At 35.8% G+C, this 17509-nt stretch overlaps 1 protein-coding gene across 1 annotated transcript in view; it reads right to left on the reverse strand.

Annotated features, from left to right (window-relative positions):
• Positions 1 to 17509, reverse strand: part of LOC102866503 — a 44324-nt gene that overhangs the window by 8024 nt on the left and 18791 nt on the right. The window contains exon 3 of the mRNA XM_006893568.1: positions 15729 to 15861. Within this exon, the coding sequence (XP_006893630.1) occupies positions 15729 to 15861 (133 nt within the window). The remainder of the gene's footprint in view (positions 1 to 15728; positions 15862 to 17509) is intronic.

The following is a 17509-nucleotide window of genomic DNA, read 5'->3' on the forward strand; positions in this document are numbered from 1 at the left end:
ATAACCTTTTACCTTCCCCAATATGGTTCTGTGTTGTCTGTGAATAAAGCAGTAAAATTAGTATGGAAGTGTGGAAGACATGTTTAACTTCATGGAAATGGGTTTAATGTTATTGATGCTGTGGATCGGGACAGTTTGCCTCTGTGAAGTTGATAATGGTCAGATATGGCCATCCCATATGGTTCTTTCTCTTTTACAACCTGTAATCTGCTTTGAAGGGAGCTGTGGTGGCCTAGAGGTAAGAAGCTGTGTTGCAATACCAAGGCATACAGTTCGAGGCCACCAGCTGCTCCACAGGAGAAGAATGGGCAACCTCCTCCTGTACGATTACTTGATTCTGAAAACCTGCTAGAGGGTCAGCTGTGGGTCAGTTCAGACTTGATGGTACACAACTAAAACAACAATAATGTACTCTGAAAGAACGGTTCATTTACTTTACTGCTAACTGAGAGATTACATTTTAGTTTGCACCTTTCAGTTGTTGATAAAATTTCAATGATGCCTACAGGAATTTTGTTCTTGTTCAGGTCTTTCAATTTAACTATGACTCATGGTTGTTATGAGGCTATGGAAGGTGACCTGAACTTTTCCCTGTACCCTCCTCATCATCTCTGATACTCTCAAGACCATTGTCAGACACTGTACCAATCCATCTTGTTGAGGGTATTCCTTTCTTTCTCTGACTGTACACCTTTCCTAACATGATGTCTTGTTAGGTGTTGTCAAATTGCTTTCTCACTCATAGTGACCCTACCCACTTCAGAACAAAAGACTATTCTGATCCCATTTCACAGTAACTAATATTTTAAACCCTTTATTACCAATGGGTAAATCCATATTATTGAGTTTGTTCCTCTTTTCCTTTGACCTTACGCTTCATTAACCATTATATTTCTAGGACTTGCTTCTCCTGATAAAATGCCCAAAATAAATGAGTGAATTCTTATCACTTTCACTACAAATTAACATTTGTTTATCCTTCTTCCCAGATATATTTTGTCATTCTTTTGTAAGTTCATTGTATATTTAATCTTCTTCACTCTGTTATTCATTATTCTGCTTTTGTACGTGTATGAGACTATTGAAAATATCATGACTTTGGTTGCTGTTGTTGTTTTGTACCGTGGAGTCAGAACCAGCTCATAGCTGATCCTCTGGCAGGTTTTCAGGGGCAGTAAATCATATCTGAGGAGATTGCCCTTCTTTTTTTCTGCAGAGGTTGCTTATATATCTAAAGCCTGTGCCATTGGGATTGGCAATAAAATCTTTACGAGTAAGCCATTAGAGCTGCCTCATGACTTGATTAGGCCAACCTTAGTCTTTAAAGACATACTGTTCAGCAGTTCAATGAGTTCTTTGCAATTTTGTCCAATGCAACACCTTACTTGACTTCTTGATTGTGGATTCTGGATACAAATAAAGTGAAATCCTTTACAATTTCTATCTTTTTCCCATTTCTCATAATGTTTGTTAGTCATTAAAAATGCTGATGAAATAGTTATTTACATCTTAAGTTTATACTTAATAAAGAAATATTTTCTGGCCTTTATAAAATATTTGCTTTTTCATATAGTACCACTATTTAATGACTAAATGAGTCATCTTATTTACTAGGAGAAGCAGTTTTTTTTAAAATTCAATTTTCTGGGTTTTTTTTTCAGAAAGATTTTAAATACAGTTTAATCAAGTATGTGATTTTAAAAAATCTACATTTTCTCAAAACACTTCAATATCTGACAGTGTTGCTACTTTACTAGAATTTATACTTATTTATTTTCTTCTTTCATTTCCTGTGTTTTATAATAAAAATGTTTTTGTTAGGTATCATTGAATTGACTATGTCTCATAGCGACCCTATGAACAACAGGTATAAACCTTGCTCTATTAGAATTTTAGCATCATATAAAAATAAGGTATGACAGAAAAAACTGGATAAATTATGTATATTGTATTGAAACAGATGAGGGAAAGAACAGATTAGAGGCGATATACGATTGAGTATTATGGTTAGCACAGGAATCCAGAATTAAGGTTGCATAGAGAAGTGTACTCGGGATGTGGGGTGGGGGGAAGGGACGTGGGAATTGTATACTAATGAAGGAATTTTTTTTCTTTTTTTTTTCTCTCTTCGGAGGGGGAAGCGAGCTGGTGGGGAGGGGTGGGAAGGGAGAAAATTTCGGCAATGAATGAATGGAAATCCAAAACCTCTGGAAAAAAACATTATAAAAAAACAAAACAAAAACAAAACAAAAAAAAAGAATTTTGTCTGTTGAGTTCACTGCTCTGTACCTAGGGTCTGGTATAGAGTAGATGCTATAAAACATTTTTTCAATAATTAAAATGGAAATGGAAATTCTCTATAGCAGGGATTTAAACAAATAGGAACAACTTCCAAAATATTTTAAAATGGCTTTGAAGAGATAGAAAAGTCAACAAAGGTAGTGTGCTGGAGCTAACCATTGGTCATCACAAGGCATTTTGTTTTATATTTTGTGGAGGATGGCAATGTTAAAGATTAAGGGAACAGGGAGGAAAACCTTTCTTCTACAATTATTTTCAGAGTTGTTACATATAGAAATTAATTTCTAGGATAAGTGAGAAGTCAGAGCTCAGTTTTATTACAGTATACAAAACATAAAGGTCATACTTATCAGTGTTAGGTGCCATCAAGCCAAATAAGATTCAAAACGACCCTATGAACAACAGATTTGAACCTATCCTATCCTGTACCATCCTCATCATATCTAACATACTTGACTCATTGCTTCAGTTATTTTGTCATTCCACCTCACTAGGTATCTTCCTCTCTCTCCCTGACTCTCACACTTAAATATCAATTGTTGAATTGGTACCAGTATGTTAAAGGCAGTGGGAAAACCAAATATACTGGGAAGGATTCTCATCAGGAGAGGGCTAAATACACTGACAACCTAGCTGAAAATGTATACATCTTAAGTCTTTTAAAATTTAAATGTATATTATTGTTTTTATTGTTGTTAAGTGCTGTCGAGTAGTCGATGACTCATAGCAACCCTATGAATGAAAGACTTGTACACTTGTATAACTTTCATCGTTTCTCCAAGTTTGTAGAGTTTCTGGAGGAAAGCTATTTCAGAGACAAGCTACTTTGGAAGTGGATGCCACTCCTGCTTCCCAGCTTGTTTTAATCAGGGAGCTCCAACTAACACTGTCCACCATGGGTAACCATTATCACATGTGACACATCAATGTCACAGTGTTTAGCATCACAGCAACCGTGAGTTACCTCTGTACAGCAAATGGACAGACCAGTACTATTAAATTCTATTTTTCTTCATTTTTGTCTTCTTTTAGATTGATTCTCTAGTCGTCTTTAACAGAGTTTCTAATCCCCATAATTTATTAAACGGAACTCTGGTGGCCTAGTGCTAAGGAGTTGTGCTGCCAATACACCAGCTGCTCAGTGGACAAAAGATAGGCGATATTCTCCCATTCAATTACAACATCTAAAACCTGCTAGAGTCAATGATGAGTTGGTTTTGAGTTGACAGCACTTATCAACAACATAATATTTTGAGGGAGTATTGTTAAGGAAAAACTTTATAGAAGGAGGTGAAGCAGGACAGAATATGATAGGAAGCCCAGCAAGGATATGTTTTCATATGGCATTTGGCAGTAAGACACGGGCAGGAAGTGTGGCAGCATGAAGACTTGAAAGGTCTGGAATATTAACTGCACTGCACAGTTAAGAGCCTGCCCTTTTACCCCTGAGTCAGTCAACAATTAAGCTTTCTGGTTAGGGAGAGAAAGCAGCTCCTGCCAGTCAAGGATAAATCTCTGGACAAACTGAAGACTGTGAGCCCAAGTTAGTTTCAATATAATTGGAATTCTACTCTAAATGCCCAAGGTAGGGTTAGGATGAGGTATTTTGAATCAGTATCCTCCTCCCCTTTCAAATAAAGGGATCAAAAGCAATTATGGAAGCAATATTAAGAAAACAGAAATTACCACAACAGATTTTGACTTTATCTTCTTTTTTTTTTAAACACAGATTGTATTTCCTGTAAAACAATACCATTATAAATAATTTAACTGGATAGAGATGAAAGTCTCTATTGATTTATATCAAAACTTATGGCACCTTATATTTTAACACCAGTTGTCTTACTTCTGATTATAGCTTCTGTCAGACTACAGCTCATCATTATGCCTGAGGTTGGAATGCCTGGAAGTGACAGCTCCATGATAAGAACTTATTCTAAATCAAAAGCCAGATCAAGTTCAATTTCTCTGACAATGTCCTCTTGAAATATTCTGAAAAACAACAGTTACAGGAGTTAAGGTGCTGTGATTTATGAGTTTTCCTCCTAGCAAGAAACACTGAAGAAGTCTTGGTGCTAGGGTGGTTAAAGTATTTTTCCTGCTAACCTCCAGGTCAGCAGGTTGCATTCAACAGATACTGCACAGCAAAGAGATGAGATCTTCTGATTTCTCAGAGCTTACAGTTTTGTAAAAACTACAGGACAGTTGTACTCTATGTTATAGGTTTACTATAAATTTGAATTGGCATGATGACAATTCATTTTCTAAAAGCCCATATGTGAGTTTCCCTACATTCAAGACAACTTGTATTTATATAATGGCTTTTAATACAGTTCACCCAGTCTGTGGTTACATGTTGAAATTTTGAGGATACCAGTTGGCAATAGAAGACTCTCCTGCTATTAGCTTTTGTGGGGTTAAGTCTTGATTTATGGTGACCTCACGCATAAGGATTACATAATAAAAATTGATGCCTTTGAACTGTGATGTTGGAGAAGAGTACTGTATATCTTATGGACTGTCAAAAGAACAAACAGAGAAGACTTAGAGAAGGTGCTGCCAGAGTGCTCCTTGGAGGCAAGAATGGTGAAGCTTTGTTCTTCATACTTTGGTGATTTGTTAGTAAAGGCTATCCCTTGCATAAGGGCATCATGCTTGGAAAAGTGAGGGAATGGTGAAAGAGAGGAATATCTTCGTTCGATATTGATACAGTGACTTCAGCAATGGGCTTGAGTGTACCAGAAATTGTGAGGTTGGAGCAGGGTAGGACAGGGTTCATAGAATCACTATTAATTTTTGAATGAGTATTCTTTAAATGACAGAACAATCTTTTGTCTATTTGCTGTACTGGACCACTGGTGTTGCTGTGATGCTGCACACTGTTCCATAGTCTTGTCAAATACCATAATGGTTACCCATTATGCACAATATTTGGATGAGCTTCTAGACTGATTTATGCTGGGAAGCAGGAGTGGCATCCACTTCCTAAACTAGATGCCTCTGGAAACTCTACAAACTCTCTAAACTCTATAAATGTACAGGAAAGATGTTAGTTATAGAACAGAGCTCAGTTCTTTTGTGCAAAGCTTACTCTGAGTCATATTCAACTTGATGACCACTGCTATATGAGACAAGTGCTGTTGTATCTGGAGAAACACCCTTCCACTTTGTACATCACTCTTTGTCAATGTGCAGTATGAAGTAAACTGTGTTTGCTGCGATGCTGAACCTTGTGCCATTGGGGTATCACATACCAGAATGGCTTCCCAATGTGACAGTGTTTGGTGGAGCTCCAAACAGGTTTAGAAGCAGAAGTGGCATCCACTTCCTAAACCACATGTCTCTGAAAACTTTATGAACTTGGTGAACTGACGATAGTTATGGAAAGGCATTAGGTCTTTTGTTCTTAGTCACTTCCAGTTGTGTTTGACTCAACAGCAAGCAACAACAGCAACAACATGAGTCATACTCAACTAGATGGCATCTAATAAAAACAATATGAATAACTGAACAAAATGCATCTTAGCCCTGTGCCATCTTCATGATTGATTGAAGCTTGGATAGTTGTGATACATGGGCTTTTTTACAGTTCATTTTATTCTCCAAGTGAATTGTTGAATAAATCTTTCTCATCATCATTAATACTTATAAACTTTTATTGACAGAAGATGAAAGCTATTCATGACGTATAAAAACCATTATAAATTCTGACTGAAGAAAATGGATAGTAGTGTGAAGAATAAAAACTCCAGAGCACTTACTTGTCCTCGCAGAACCTGTACATAGAGACCAAGAGGTAATCATTCAAGCAGAACAAGAGGATATACCATGTGGTTTAAATCAGAAGTGTGTATCATTATTGCAGACTTTCATCAGACTTATTCAATCTGTATTATAAGCAAATTGCCTGAAAAAAATTGACTATTTGTAGTAGAATATGTTATTAGGATTGGAAGAAGACTCTAAACTTCAATATGTAGATAACACAATCTTGCTTGCTGAAAGTGAAGAAAACTTGTATTTATAGAAGAATAACAAAGATTATAGAATGGATAACATCACCAAGAAAATAAAAATTCCTCACTAATGAACCAATAAGAAGCAAAATGATAAAATGATAGAGAATTGATTGAAGTTGGCAAGGTTTTAATCTTACTTCAATCTACAGTCCATACACATGGAGGCAGCAGTCAAAAAAATTTATCTCTCTATCAATCTATCTTTATTTCATTAGACAAATATGTTGCAAAAGATTTTTAAAGTGTTAACAAGCACTGATGCCACTTTGAGGATTAAAGCAATCTCTTCTAATGTTATTAACTGCCTCTCAAAACCCCATGGAGGGTCAGCTATGGGTTGATTCAGACTCAATGGTACACAAAAACAACTTGGACTTTGGCATTTTAAGTAATCTCTTATACATTTGGATGCTAGACTGTGAATAAGGAGAAAAGAAGAAGAAATGACATATTTGAATTATGGTGTCAGCAAAGAATGTTGAATATATGATCATTGCCAGAATAATGAATAAATCTGTCTAGACTTAAGTACAGACAGAACACAACTTACAAGATTTCATCTCATATCTAGAGAAATCAGTTATTTGAGAAAGCCATTATGCTTGGTAAAGTGGAGAGTAGGAAAACGACCCTTAACAAGGTGGATTAACACAGTGGCTACAAAAATGGACTAAAACTTGGCAACAATTGTGAGGATAGTGCATGATCACACAGTGTTTCATTCCTTTGTACCTATATTCACTACAATTTGGAACTCAATTTTTATTGACCTAACAACAATAAACACTGCAGCCTTCTATATGGGTTGTATCTCAACATCAAGAAGACAAAAATTCTCACCACTGGTCCTGTAGGCAACATCATTATAGATGGATAAAAAAATTTACTATGTCAAAGACTTCATCTTACTTGGATTGACACTTTATACCATCAGACTCATTGCACCCGGAAAGTCTGCAGTCAGGGACCTCTCTGAATTACTGAGGAACAACGGTTTTAGTTGGGGAACTGAGGTGTACTTGACACTTGATTTAGACCATGATCTTATCTATCACTTGCTATACTACAATGAAAAATGATGGTGGAAGAAAAATTGATTCCCTTGAACTGAATATATCTCATGGACTGCTAAAAGAATAAAAAGATACGTTTTGGAGATGGGGCAACCAGAGTGCTCCTTAGTGTCAATGATGGTGAAGCATTATCTTGCATACTTTAAACATGTTGATAGGAAAGTCTATTCCTTTGAGGAGGACATCATACTTGGAAAGGTAGGAGGATGGTGAAAGAGAAGACCCTCAACTAGGTAGATTGACACCGTGACTGCTTGAATGTGTCAATTATTGTAAGGTTGGTACTGGATCTTTTGTTCTTTGGGTTACTATGAATTATACTCAATGACACCTGACAACAACAACAAAAACAAAAGTGCCATTAGTAACCTATTTCCTCATTCTCTTACTCCTGACCATTGAACTTTCAGTCTGCACTTTTCCTTATATACTGGCAAAGAATGAAGACTTGAGAATATATGTTGGGCTCTGATAAGTCTCGTGATTGATCTCAAATGCTCCTTACAGGTAAATCATTAGGATGATTTTCCTGATGGTATCTGAAGATAGATACTACAACAGCTCAGCCTTTCTCATGTTGTTCTCAATACTTTGGCTCCTTAGAGATCCAATCAATTATTTACTAATCTACTTTTCATCACAAATTGGGTCCCTGACCCCCATTGGCTTACTTTTTTTAATTTAAATTTATTATTAATTTCAGTAAGAATTTACAGAGACTTTGGATTTCCATTCATTCATTGTTGCACTTTTCTCCCATCCCAACCCTTCCCCATAGTACACTAATATCTTGGAAAAGTAAAAGACAAATTCTTTCAGTGTTTTACAAACCCTTCCTCCCCCAGGTCCACTCCACCATGTAGCCTTTACTCTAGACTCCTGTCATGACAAAAATACCTAATCACATATCCCTTTTAAACAGTTTTCTCCCTCATGTGTTTCAATGCAGTATGCATTATTGAACCCAACTCTCTGAGTCTCTCCTCAACCTCAAGGTTAGTCCTGTTTTACAACAGTGGCACCATGCAGTATTTGTCTTTTTGTGACTGGGATACTTTACTAAGCATAATGTTCTCCATAGTCACCCATTTTGAATAATATTGCATGAGTTCCTTGATTTTCAATGCAATGTAGTATTTCATTGTCTGAATATACCACAGCTTCTCTTTGCATTAGTTTGTTGATGGGAGCACAGGTTCTTTCCAACTCCTTGCTATTGTGAACAAAGCTGCAATAACCATGGGTGTGCATATATCTGCTTGGTTGTCAGTTATGGTCTCTTTAGGGTATATGCCCAGTAGTGGAATTGCTGGGTCAAATGGTATCTCTATTTGTAACTTTTTGAGAAAGTGCCATACCGCTTTCCACAGTGGTTGCACCATTTTACAATCCCACCAACAGTGAATAAGGGTTCCAGTTTCTCCACAACCTCGCCAGCATTTATTGCATGCTGTTCTGTTAAATTTTGCTATTCTTACTGGGGTGAGATAAAATCTCATAGTTGTTTTGATTTGCATCTCTCTTAGAGCTAGGGATTTTGAACATTTCTTCATGTGCTTGTTAGCCTTCTGAAGGTCTTCTTTGGTGAAGTGTCTGTTCATATCCTGTGCCTATTTTTCTATTGGATTATTTACCTTCATCTTGTTGTGGTTCATTTTCATAGATTTGCTTGATAGGAGAGTGGAAAGTGTAAATGACTCCTTGTTGTTGCTATAAGCCATCGAGTTACCAGCGACTCATAGCAGTCCTGTGTATGATAGCTTTCAAGCCTGCCCTATCTTGAGCCAATCTCACTTACTCCGACTCACCTATCCTCCTTGCCCTAGTCACTGTATCAATCCGTCTTATCCAGGGTCTTCCTCTCCTGTACTCTCCCTCCACCCTCTGAGTAACTGACTTAGATTTTATTTATTTAAACATTCCTTTTACAAGTACTTATAGATCAGTAGAGAAGGCTATCTAATTTATTACATATTTTAGAAAAGATATACTCAATAAGTAATCTGAACACAATGCTTTCAACTGTGTCTTCTCTTTCCATGAGAAAATATTATAGATATAGGAAAATGCCCAGTGCACAGCCTGATGTATTGCTCTTCCTCTTATATTCTAGGTGGTGGTGGTGGTGTTATATACTGTCATCTTGTCTCCTTGGTGCTTTTCTGTATTTTCCAAATGCTAATATCTTGATCCATACCAAATCAGTCAAATGCACTTGTCAAATAAAAAACTAGGAACATAAAGAAAAGTCTGATAGAATTTTAACTTTGTAAATATGCTTGGGAGGGTGGAGGGACAGATGATGAGAGGAATACCCTTGATGGAGAGGATTGATTCAGTGACTAGGGTAAAGTAGATAGGTGTGCCAGAGACAATAACATTGGCACAGGATAGAGCAGAGTTTAAGGCTGTTCTACATAGGGTTGTACTGAGTTGCAGGCAACTTGATGGCGTATAACAACAACTAATAACTCTTTCATTCATCTGGTTGGAAGAAAAAAGAATATATATCATGAAGAATGCAAAATGTCATTACACAGATAGAGGAGGAAGAAAAGACAAGATGAATATCAGAAAGACTCGAAATATTGCACAGGAGAACAGAGAAGCCAAAGAAAAGGGCAGAAATAAAGAAATTAAGGAGCTGAAGAGAAGATTTCAAAGGGCAGCTTGGGAAGACAAATCAAAGTGTTATAATGAAACATGCAGAAAACTGGAGTCAAACATTCAAAAGAGCCGGACTTGCTGAGCACTTTCTAAGCTGAAGAAACTGAAGAACAAATTCAAGCCTGGAATTGCAATACTTAAAGATGCAGTGAGTAGAATGCTGAATAACCCAGGAAGTATCAAAAGAAGATGGAAGGAGTACACAGAGTTACTGTAACAAAAAAATTAGCTGACACAGTAGAATTTCACTAAAGAAATTATTATCAGGAGGCAATGGTGATGAAGGAGGAAGTTCAAGCTACTCTGAAAGACTTGGCAAAAAGAAAGGCCCCAGGGATTGATGGAATACAGATTTACATATTTCAACCAACAGATGAAGTTCTGGATGTGCTCACCATGGATGTGCCAAAAAAACTGGAGGACAACTACCTGGTCAACTGACTCAAAGATATCTGTATTTATTCCCAATTTTTTTTTAAAAGATGATCTGACAGCATGTGGAAATTATCCAGCAATATCACTGATATCCATTCAAGTAAGACACTGCTGAAGATTATCCAAAAACTGTTGAAACAGTACATCAACAGAGAACTGCCAGATGTGCAAATTGTATTTAGAAGAGGCCTTGGGACTAGGGAGATCGTAGGCAATGTTAGATCAATCTTAGCTGAAAGCAGAGGTTTACCAGAAGAATGTTTAGCTGTGTTTCATTGACTATACAAAGGCATTTGACTTTGTTAATCACAACAAATTTTGGCTAACTTTGAGAAGAATGGGAATCCAAGAACACTTAATTGTGCTCATATGAAACCTATACCTAGACCAAGAGGCTACATAGTTTAAAATTAAGAAAGTTGTACATCAGGGTTTTATCCATTCTTCATATCTATTCAAACTCTCTGAGCAAAAATTTGAGTACTGGAGCCTTTGAGAAAGAATGTAGGACCAGGATAGGAGGAAAACACATGAATAATCTGTATTATGAAGATAACACAACCTTACTTGCTGAAGGTGAAGTGGAATTGAAACACTTTTTATAGAGAATCAAAGACTACAACCTTCAATACGGATTATATCTCAATATAAGAAAACAAAAATTCTCAATATTGGACAGATAGGCAACATCATGGTAGATGAAGAAAAGATTGAAATTGTCCATGACTTCATCTTACTTAGATCCACAATCAATACCCTTGGATTAACAGTCAGGAGATAAGGAGACATAGTACATTGGGTAGTCAGGTATTTCACAAAATTACTTATGAACAATGGAGTCAGTTTGAAAATCAGGGTGCTCCTGATTCAGGTCATGGTCTTTTTAATCACTTACTATGAATCTGAGAGCTGAACAATGAATAAGGATGATAGAAAAATAATTGATGCTTTTGAGTTGTGGTATTGGATAAAAGTACTGACTATGCCATGGACGTCCAAAACAACAAACAGATATGTCTTAGAGAAAGTATAATTAGAATCCTTCTCGGAGGCAAAATGGGAAAGATTCATCTCACATACTTCAGATATGTTGTTAGGAGAGGCTATTCTTTGGAGAAGAACATCATGGTTGGAATGATAGTTCTTCAGAGAAAGAGAAGAAGACCCTTTACCAGATGGACTGATACAGTGACTGCTGCAATGGACTTAAGTATGTCGGAGATGATGAAGAGGGCACAGGTAGGACAGACTTCAGATCTATTGTTCATAAGATTTCTATGAATTGTACTTGACTTTATGGTACCTAACAATAACAACACATTCTTGGGAAACTTCATACCACATAATTTTCCTCCAACTCAATTTCTCAGTTCTTAAGTTATTTACTTTAATTTTACATTTTGGACCTACAATACATTTTTAAATAATTCTGTACTTTAAAAGATATGTAAAGGAATATCTAATATGTACACATATATTTAAAAAGAGAAGAACTCTGGATGATATAGTCTATAGCGAGTTGCCTTGTTAACCCAAAGCCTATGTTTTTTAGTGGTTCAAATCTACTAGCGACTTCATGAGAGAAAGATAGACTGTCTCCTCTGAGTAATTTCCAGCCTTGGGAAACAACGGAAAATCAGTTATAAGTCAAATCCAACTTGACGATATTGATACCAGTATATCTGAGACATTCTTATTGCCAGAACTACAGCACAGGAGGGGAAGGCCCTCTATGAGGTGGATTGATTCAGTGACTGGGATAATCAGGATGGGAGTGCCGAAGACAGTGCGATTGGCACAGGACAGAGCAGAGTTTAGGGCTGTTGTACATAGGATCGCTATGAGTCGCAAGCGACTCGACGGCACATAACAACAACAAACAACAACTCCATAGCATTTTCAAGGCTATGAATCTCTTTAGAAGCAGACTGCTACATCTTTTTCTCCCATGTAGAACCTGGTGAATTTGAACAGTTGAGCACTTAACCATTTGATACTAGAGAGATCATCTTTCTATATGGAACATTTTTTGTTAAATAATTTCTAGTTTATAACATTTCACCTTTCACAAATATGCAGGATTTTTTAAATAAATCATGTTTATACAAATAATAAGACAAAGCAGTGCCTTATTATTTGAGGCTATTATAATATCTTTATTCTTTTTCAATCTGAATTATATGATTCTTACTTTGAATTTGATACTAAAACTAGTCTGCATCAAGATTATGTTCTATCTACATTAATTAGTTTTGTTTCAGAAAATCTTTCATTTCCTTTAATTAGCTCTGATGAATTAGTGGTGAGGAATTACACTGACAACACAAAGATATATAATTTGACTCTATGAGCTGTTCCATGTGAGAAAGATGGCAATCAACTTTTGTGTGATTTACTGCCTCTGAAAACCTTCCAGAGGTCAGTTATAGGTCCATTCTAACACTATGGTACACAACCGTATCATGTAGGTTGTAGTGAGCTATGGTGGTCTAATCTGTAGGGAGTTGTACTGCTAACCCACACCACTTCTCTGTTGGTTCAAATCTAACAGGAGCTCCGTGATAAAAAGACTGACTTCTGTACCATTTATAGGCCACTGGATAGTCAGTTATAAGTTGGTTTTAGTTTGAAGGTAGTAAATTTGTTTTTTTGAGTACTTAGTTTGCAGGCTTCAACCCAGTGATACTTTTATCATATATTTGATTATTTCTTTGCTTGCACTCTTTCACAGTTTCTTTTATCAGTTATACTGAATTTTCTCTCTATGCCCAGTATAATTTGTAGTTTGCATCTTTGTCCTTTTCATGGCATCTTAACAATTATTGTACATAGGTACTTTTTTCAACTTGAATGAAATATCAGATTGAATGTTTCTACTGCTCTAGTGTGTCTTTCTTCTGTGGCTTTTCTAATTTTTACATTTTTCTCTGCTTTATTTAAATCCACTGTAATCTGTTTTATCATTCACTCTTCTGCTTCACATTTTAAATGCTTACTATTTCACATGATTTTATTGTGAGCTTAATAATAAGCTATCATGTAATTCAATTTTCTCAGTAACTATCAATACTAGTCTGTATTATTTTTCTTTTTATTCACTTTGCACAATAAATAGCAGCCCGAAGTTAGATTTTGTGTGATAGAAGTTTTTGTTTGTATCCTTTTGCTGTCTGAAAAGATGTAATTAGAATTATTCTTTTGTATTTTGCAGGAGAAATTGTTGATAAAGATGGCATTATCAGCTTTGTGATTCAGAGGCTGAGATAAAAGACATTCCAAACAGACTTTATTTCAATACAGTTCATTCTCTGTATAAAGTGATACTTCTTTTGGCAGATCCAGCTTTCTTTACCAAGGGTTTTCACTCTACATGTCTATATGGATGAATAATACAAGCTTTTTTCCTGGTACAACACTGTGAAAAACTCAATCATTGGTGCTCTCTCTCATTCACATGCATGGATATACTTCTGAGTACAGAAATTGTTAAAATATTTTTAAAATATTTGTATTTGTTCCATTTATCCAGTACTTTTAGCATTTATCCTTTAAATTGAAGATGCTTAGAAGATTTAGGTGATATACGTGATAGTTCATGTGACAGTTCCTTAAAGATTGTGATGGAGTTATACTTTCTTGTGTTCATGTTTGCCTCAAGTTAGCCTCTGTTCTATTTGCCTTTGACACAGTGGGAGCTTGAGGGGTATAGTAGTTAGATCCTATTTGCCTAAGAGTTAGCATAGAGTTATCATGGGTATAATTTTAAATGTTTCCCTAAGAAGTTATCAATTGGGTGCCTTAATATTTTTAGGTTGCAAAATATATTCATTTTTGTAAAGGTAGGTTGAATATACTATTTACACATTGTTTTATATTATGTGAATATTTGAAGTAACAAATTTAATTCCTCTCTTGAACTTTTTGTTGTTTCTGTGGATACCCAATTTCCTGTCATTTCCATAGATGGTAAACTTGTGAGATTCGTGTTTTTAAATACAATTTCCTATACATATACCTAATACATATTTAAAAAATTGGCCAGTTGCTAATTACATTGCAAATCAGTTCCATCAAGTAGAGTGTGAGTCATAGTAACTCCATGAACAACAGATCTGAATCTTGTTCTATCCTGTGCTGTCCTCACCCCCTCTGACATAATTGAGGCCATTGCTGCGGTCACTATTGTCAATGCATCTCACTGAGGATCTTCCTACCTTTCACGGACTTTCCACTTTTCCAGCCATCACATGACCTAAGTAGATGATATGAAGCTTTACCGTCCTTGTCTCCAGAGTACATTCTCCAAGAAAGTTCTTTTGGCAATCCATGGTATGTTCAGTATTTCTTTCCAACACCAAAATTTTTGCAATCCATGGTATATTCAGTATTTCTTTCAAACACCAAAATTCTAAGGCATCAATTCTTTTTCTGTTATCCTTATTTATTGTATAGCTCTCAGACCATATCAAGTGATTGAAAGGACAGTGACACCATAATCTTTAAACTCGTAATTTAATCTTTAAACACATTGTTGCTCCTTAGTATTTTTGAGAGGTCCTTAAAAGCATATTTTCTTAATGCAACACGTGTTTTGATTTCTTGACTGCTGGTGTCAAGATTGTGGATATAAGTAAGATGAAATAATTGACAACTTCAATCTTCTCTCTGTTTATTGCTGCTTAATGGTCCATTGGTAAAACTCCGTCTTCTTGATGTTAAGAAAGATGTAATTTATATTGAAAGATATAATCTTTGATCTTTTGTAGCAAGACTTTCAAGTTCTCCTCACTTTGAGTAAGCAAGATTGTGTTATCTATATAACATAGACTGTTGAAGAGTCTTCCTTCTATCCTGAGGTCACATTCTGCTTCATTAAGTTCAGCTTCTCAAGTCCCTTTCTCAGTTTACTGATTGAATATGTATAAAGAGTATAGCCCTGAGGCAAACTCTTATTGATTTTTAAACCATGCAGTGTTCCCTTCTTTGTCTAGATATAGGCTTCATATGAGCATAATTAATTGTTCTGGATTTCCGTTTTTCTCAATGTTAGCCATAGTTTATTATGATCCACATAGTCATATACTTTTACTTTTTAAACAAAATTTTTTGTTTTAAAAATTTTTGTTGTTGTTATATTTTCAAAATTTTAATTGTTATTTGGATAAGAATTTACAGATAAAATTGGTTTTCAATGTAACAATTGGCACTTTTTTTGTTTTGTGACTCTGATTACAATCCTGACAATTTAACAGCAGTGCCCATTTCTGCCCATTTGTCTTTCATCACTTCCATTCCTCCCATACCAATTCCATTTACCATTCTTTCCTGTTTCTTCCTATCTTCTGAGCTTTCTTTCTGGACAAAAGCTGAAAATTTTTATTTTATACGGGTTTACTTACAAAGTTCGTATACATTGTTTTTCATACCGAATCTTTCTGGTTTCCTTTACCCACCCCTCCCTCTACCCATCGAATTGTGTGGCCATATGATTATCCCCTTGTCCATCCTCACCCCTCTGCTCCTATCCTTCCTCTGTTGGATGCTCATACATGTTTTACTGGGTATATTTCTATCTCCAAGAAAGGTCTTATACAGAATTTGTCATTAAGGGACTGAGTTTGTTTACTTAGCATATTACTCTCCAGCCTCTTCCAAATTAGGTATTGTTTTTTAAAATCCTTGCTCCTATATCCCATGTAGTATCCCATCGTGTGGATGTACCATAATTTCTCAATCCATTCTATTGTGGTTGGACATTTGGGCTGTCTCCATGTTCTTGTGATGGTAAATAATGCTACTATGAACATTGGCATGCAGATCTCCTTTTTGTGCCTCAGTTCTAATTTTCTTGGGGTATATTCCAATGAGTGAAGTAGCTATGTTAGGAAATGCCACAATGCTTTCCAGAATGGATGTAAGATTTTACAATCCCATCAACAGTATATAAGAGTTTCTAATGCTCCACATTTGCTCCAACATTTATTACTTACTGCCTACTAAACTTTGCCACTGCTATTAGGGTGAGATGGTACCTCATTGTGGTTCTGATTTCCATTTCTCTTATTGCCAGTGACTTTGAACATTTCTTCATCTGTTTGTTGGCCACCTGAATGCTTTCCTCTGTGAAAAGTCTTTCTATGTCATTTGCCCATTTTGCAATTGGGTTATCATTTTATTTTCTTGTATTTGCATGTGGTTGGTTTTTTTTCTTGTAGAGACCCTGTAGTATTCGGTATACTTTTGAAATGAGACCCTTGTCTGAGATAATATTGCCAAATGCTTGTTTCCAGTCAGTAAACTTTCTTTTCACTCTGCTGGAAAATGATTTTGATGGACACCAGAATTTAATATAAGTAAGTCCCATTCATCAATTTTAGCCTCTTTAGATTGTGCATTTCTGGCTGTATTTGGCAGTTTCTTTAAACCATAGACTAGGCTGTCTAAGCATTATACCATTTTGTCTCTTACAAAGTTAGTGGTTTTGGTCTTTACTCTCAGGTCTCTGATCAAACTTGAGTTAATTTTTGTGTATGGTCTGAGATATGAATCTTGTTTCAGCTTTCTGAAGTTAGCAGTTCAGTTTTGCCAGCACCATTTATTGAAGAAGTTGTCATTTCTTCCTTTGATGAGCTTTATTTATTTGTCAAATATCAGTTGACCATATATAGCCGGGTCCATTTCTGGGTTCTCAATTTTGTTTCATTAGTCTATATGCCTGTCATTGTACCAGTTCCAGGCTATTTTGGTTACTACTGCTGGGTAGTAGGTTTTGAGGTGAAGGAATGCTATACTTCCTACTTCATTTTTTTTTCTTCAGAAGTTCTTTGCTTATTTGAGTCTCTTTCTTCTCAAATAAATTCAACAATGTCCCTTTCAATCTCCTTGAAAATTGAATTTGGTGTCTGTATTGGGATTGAGTTGCACACAGTCATATACTTTTTTCCCCCCTATAATTATATTTTATTAATTTTCATAAACATTTACAGAGATTTTGGGTTTCCATTCATTCATTGT

Source organism: Elephantulus edwardii, unplaced genomic scaffold (genome assembly GCF_000299155.1).
Source record: "Elephantulus edwardii isolate Elephantulus edwardi_28Jun2011 unplaced genomic scaffold, EleEdw1.0 scaffold00128, whole genome shotgun sequence".
NCBI classification, from domain to species: domain Eukaryota; kingdom Metazoa; phylum Chordata; class Mammalia; order Macroscelidea; family Macroscelididae; genus Elephantulus; species Elephantulus edwardii.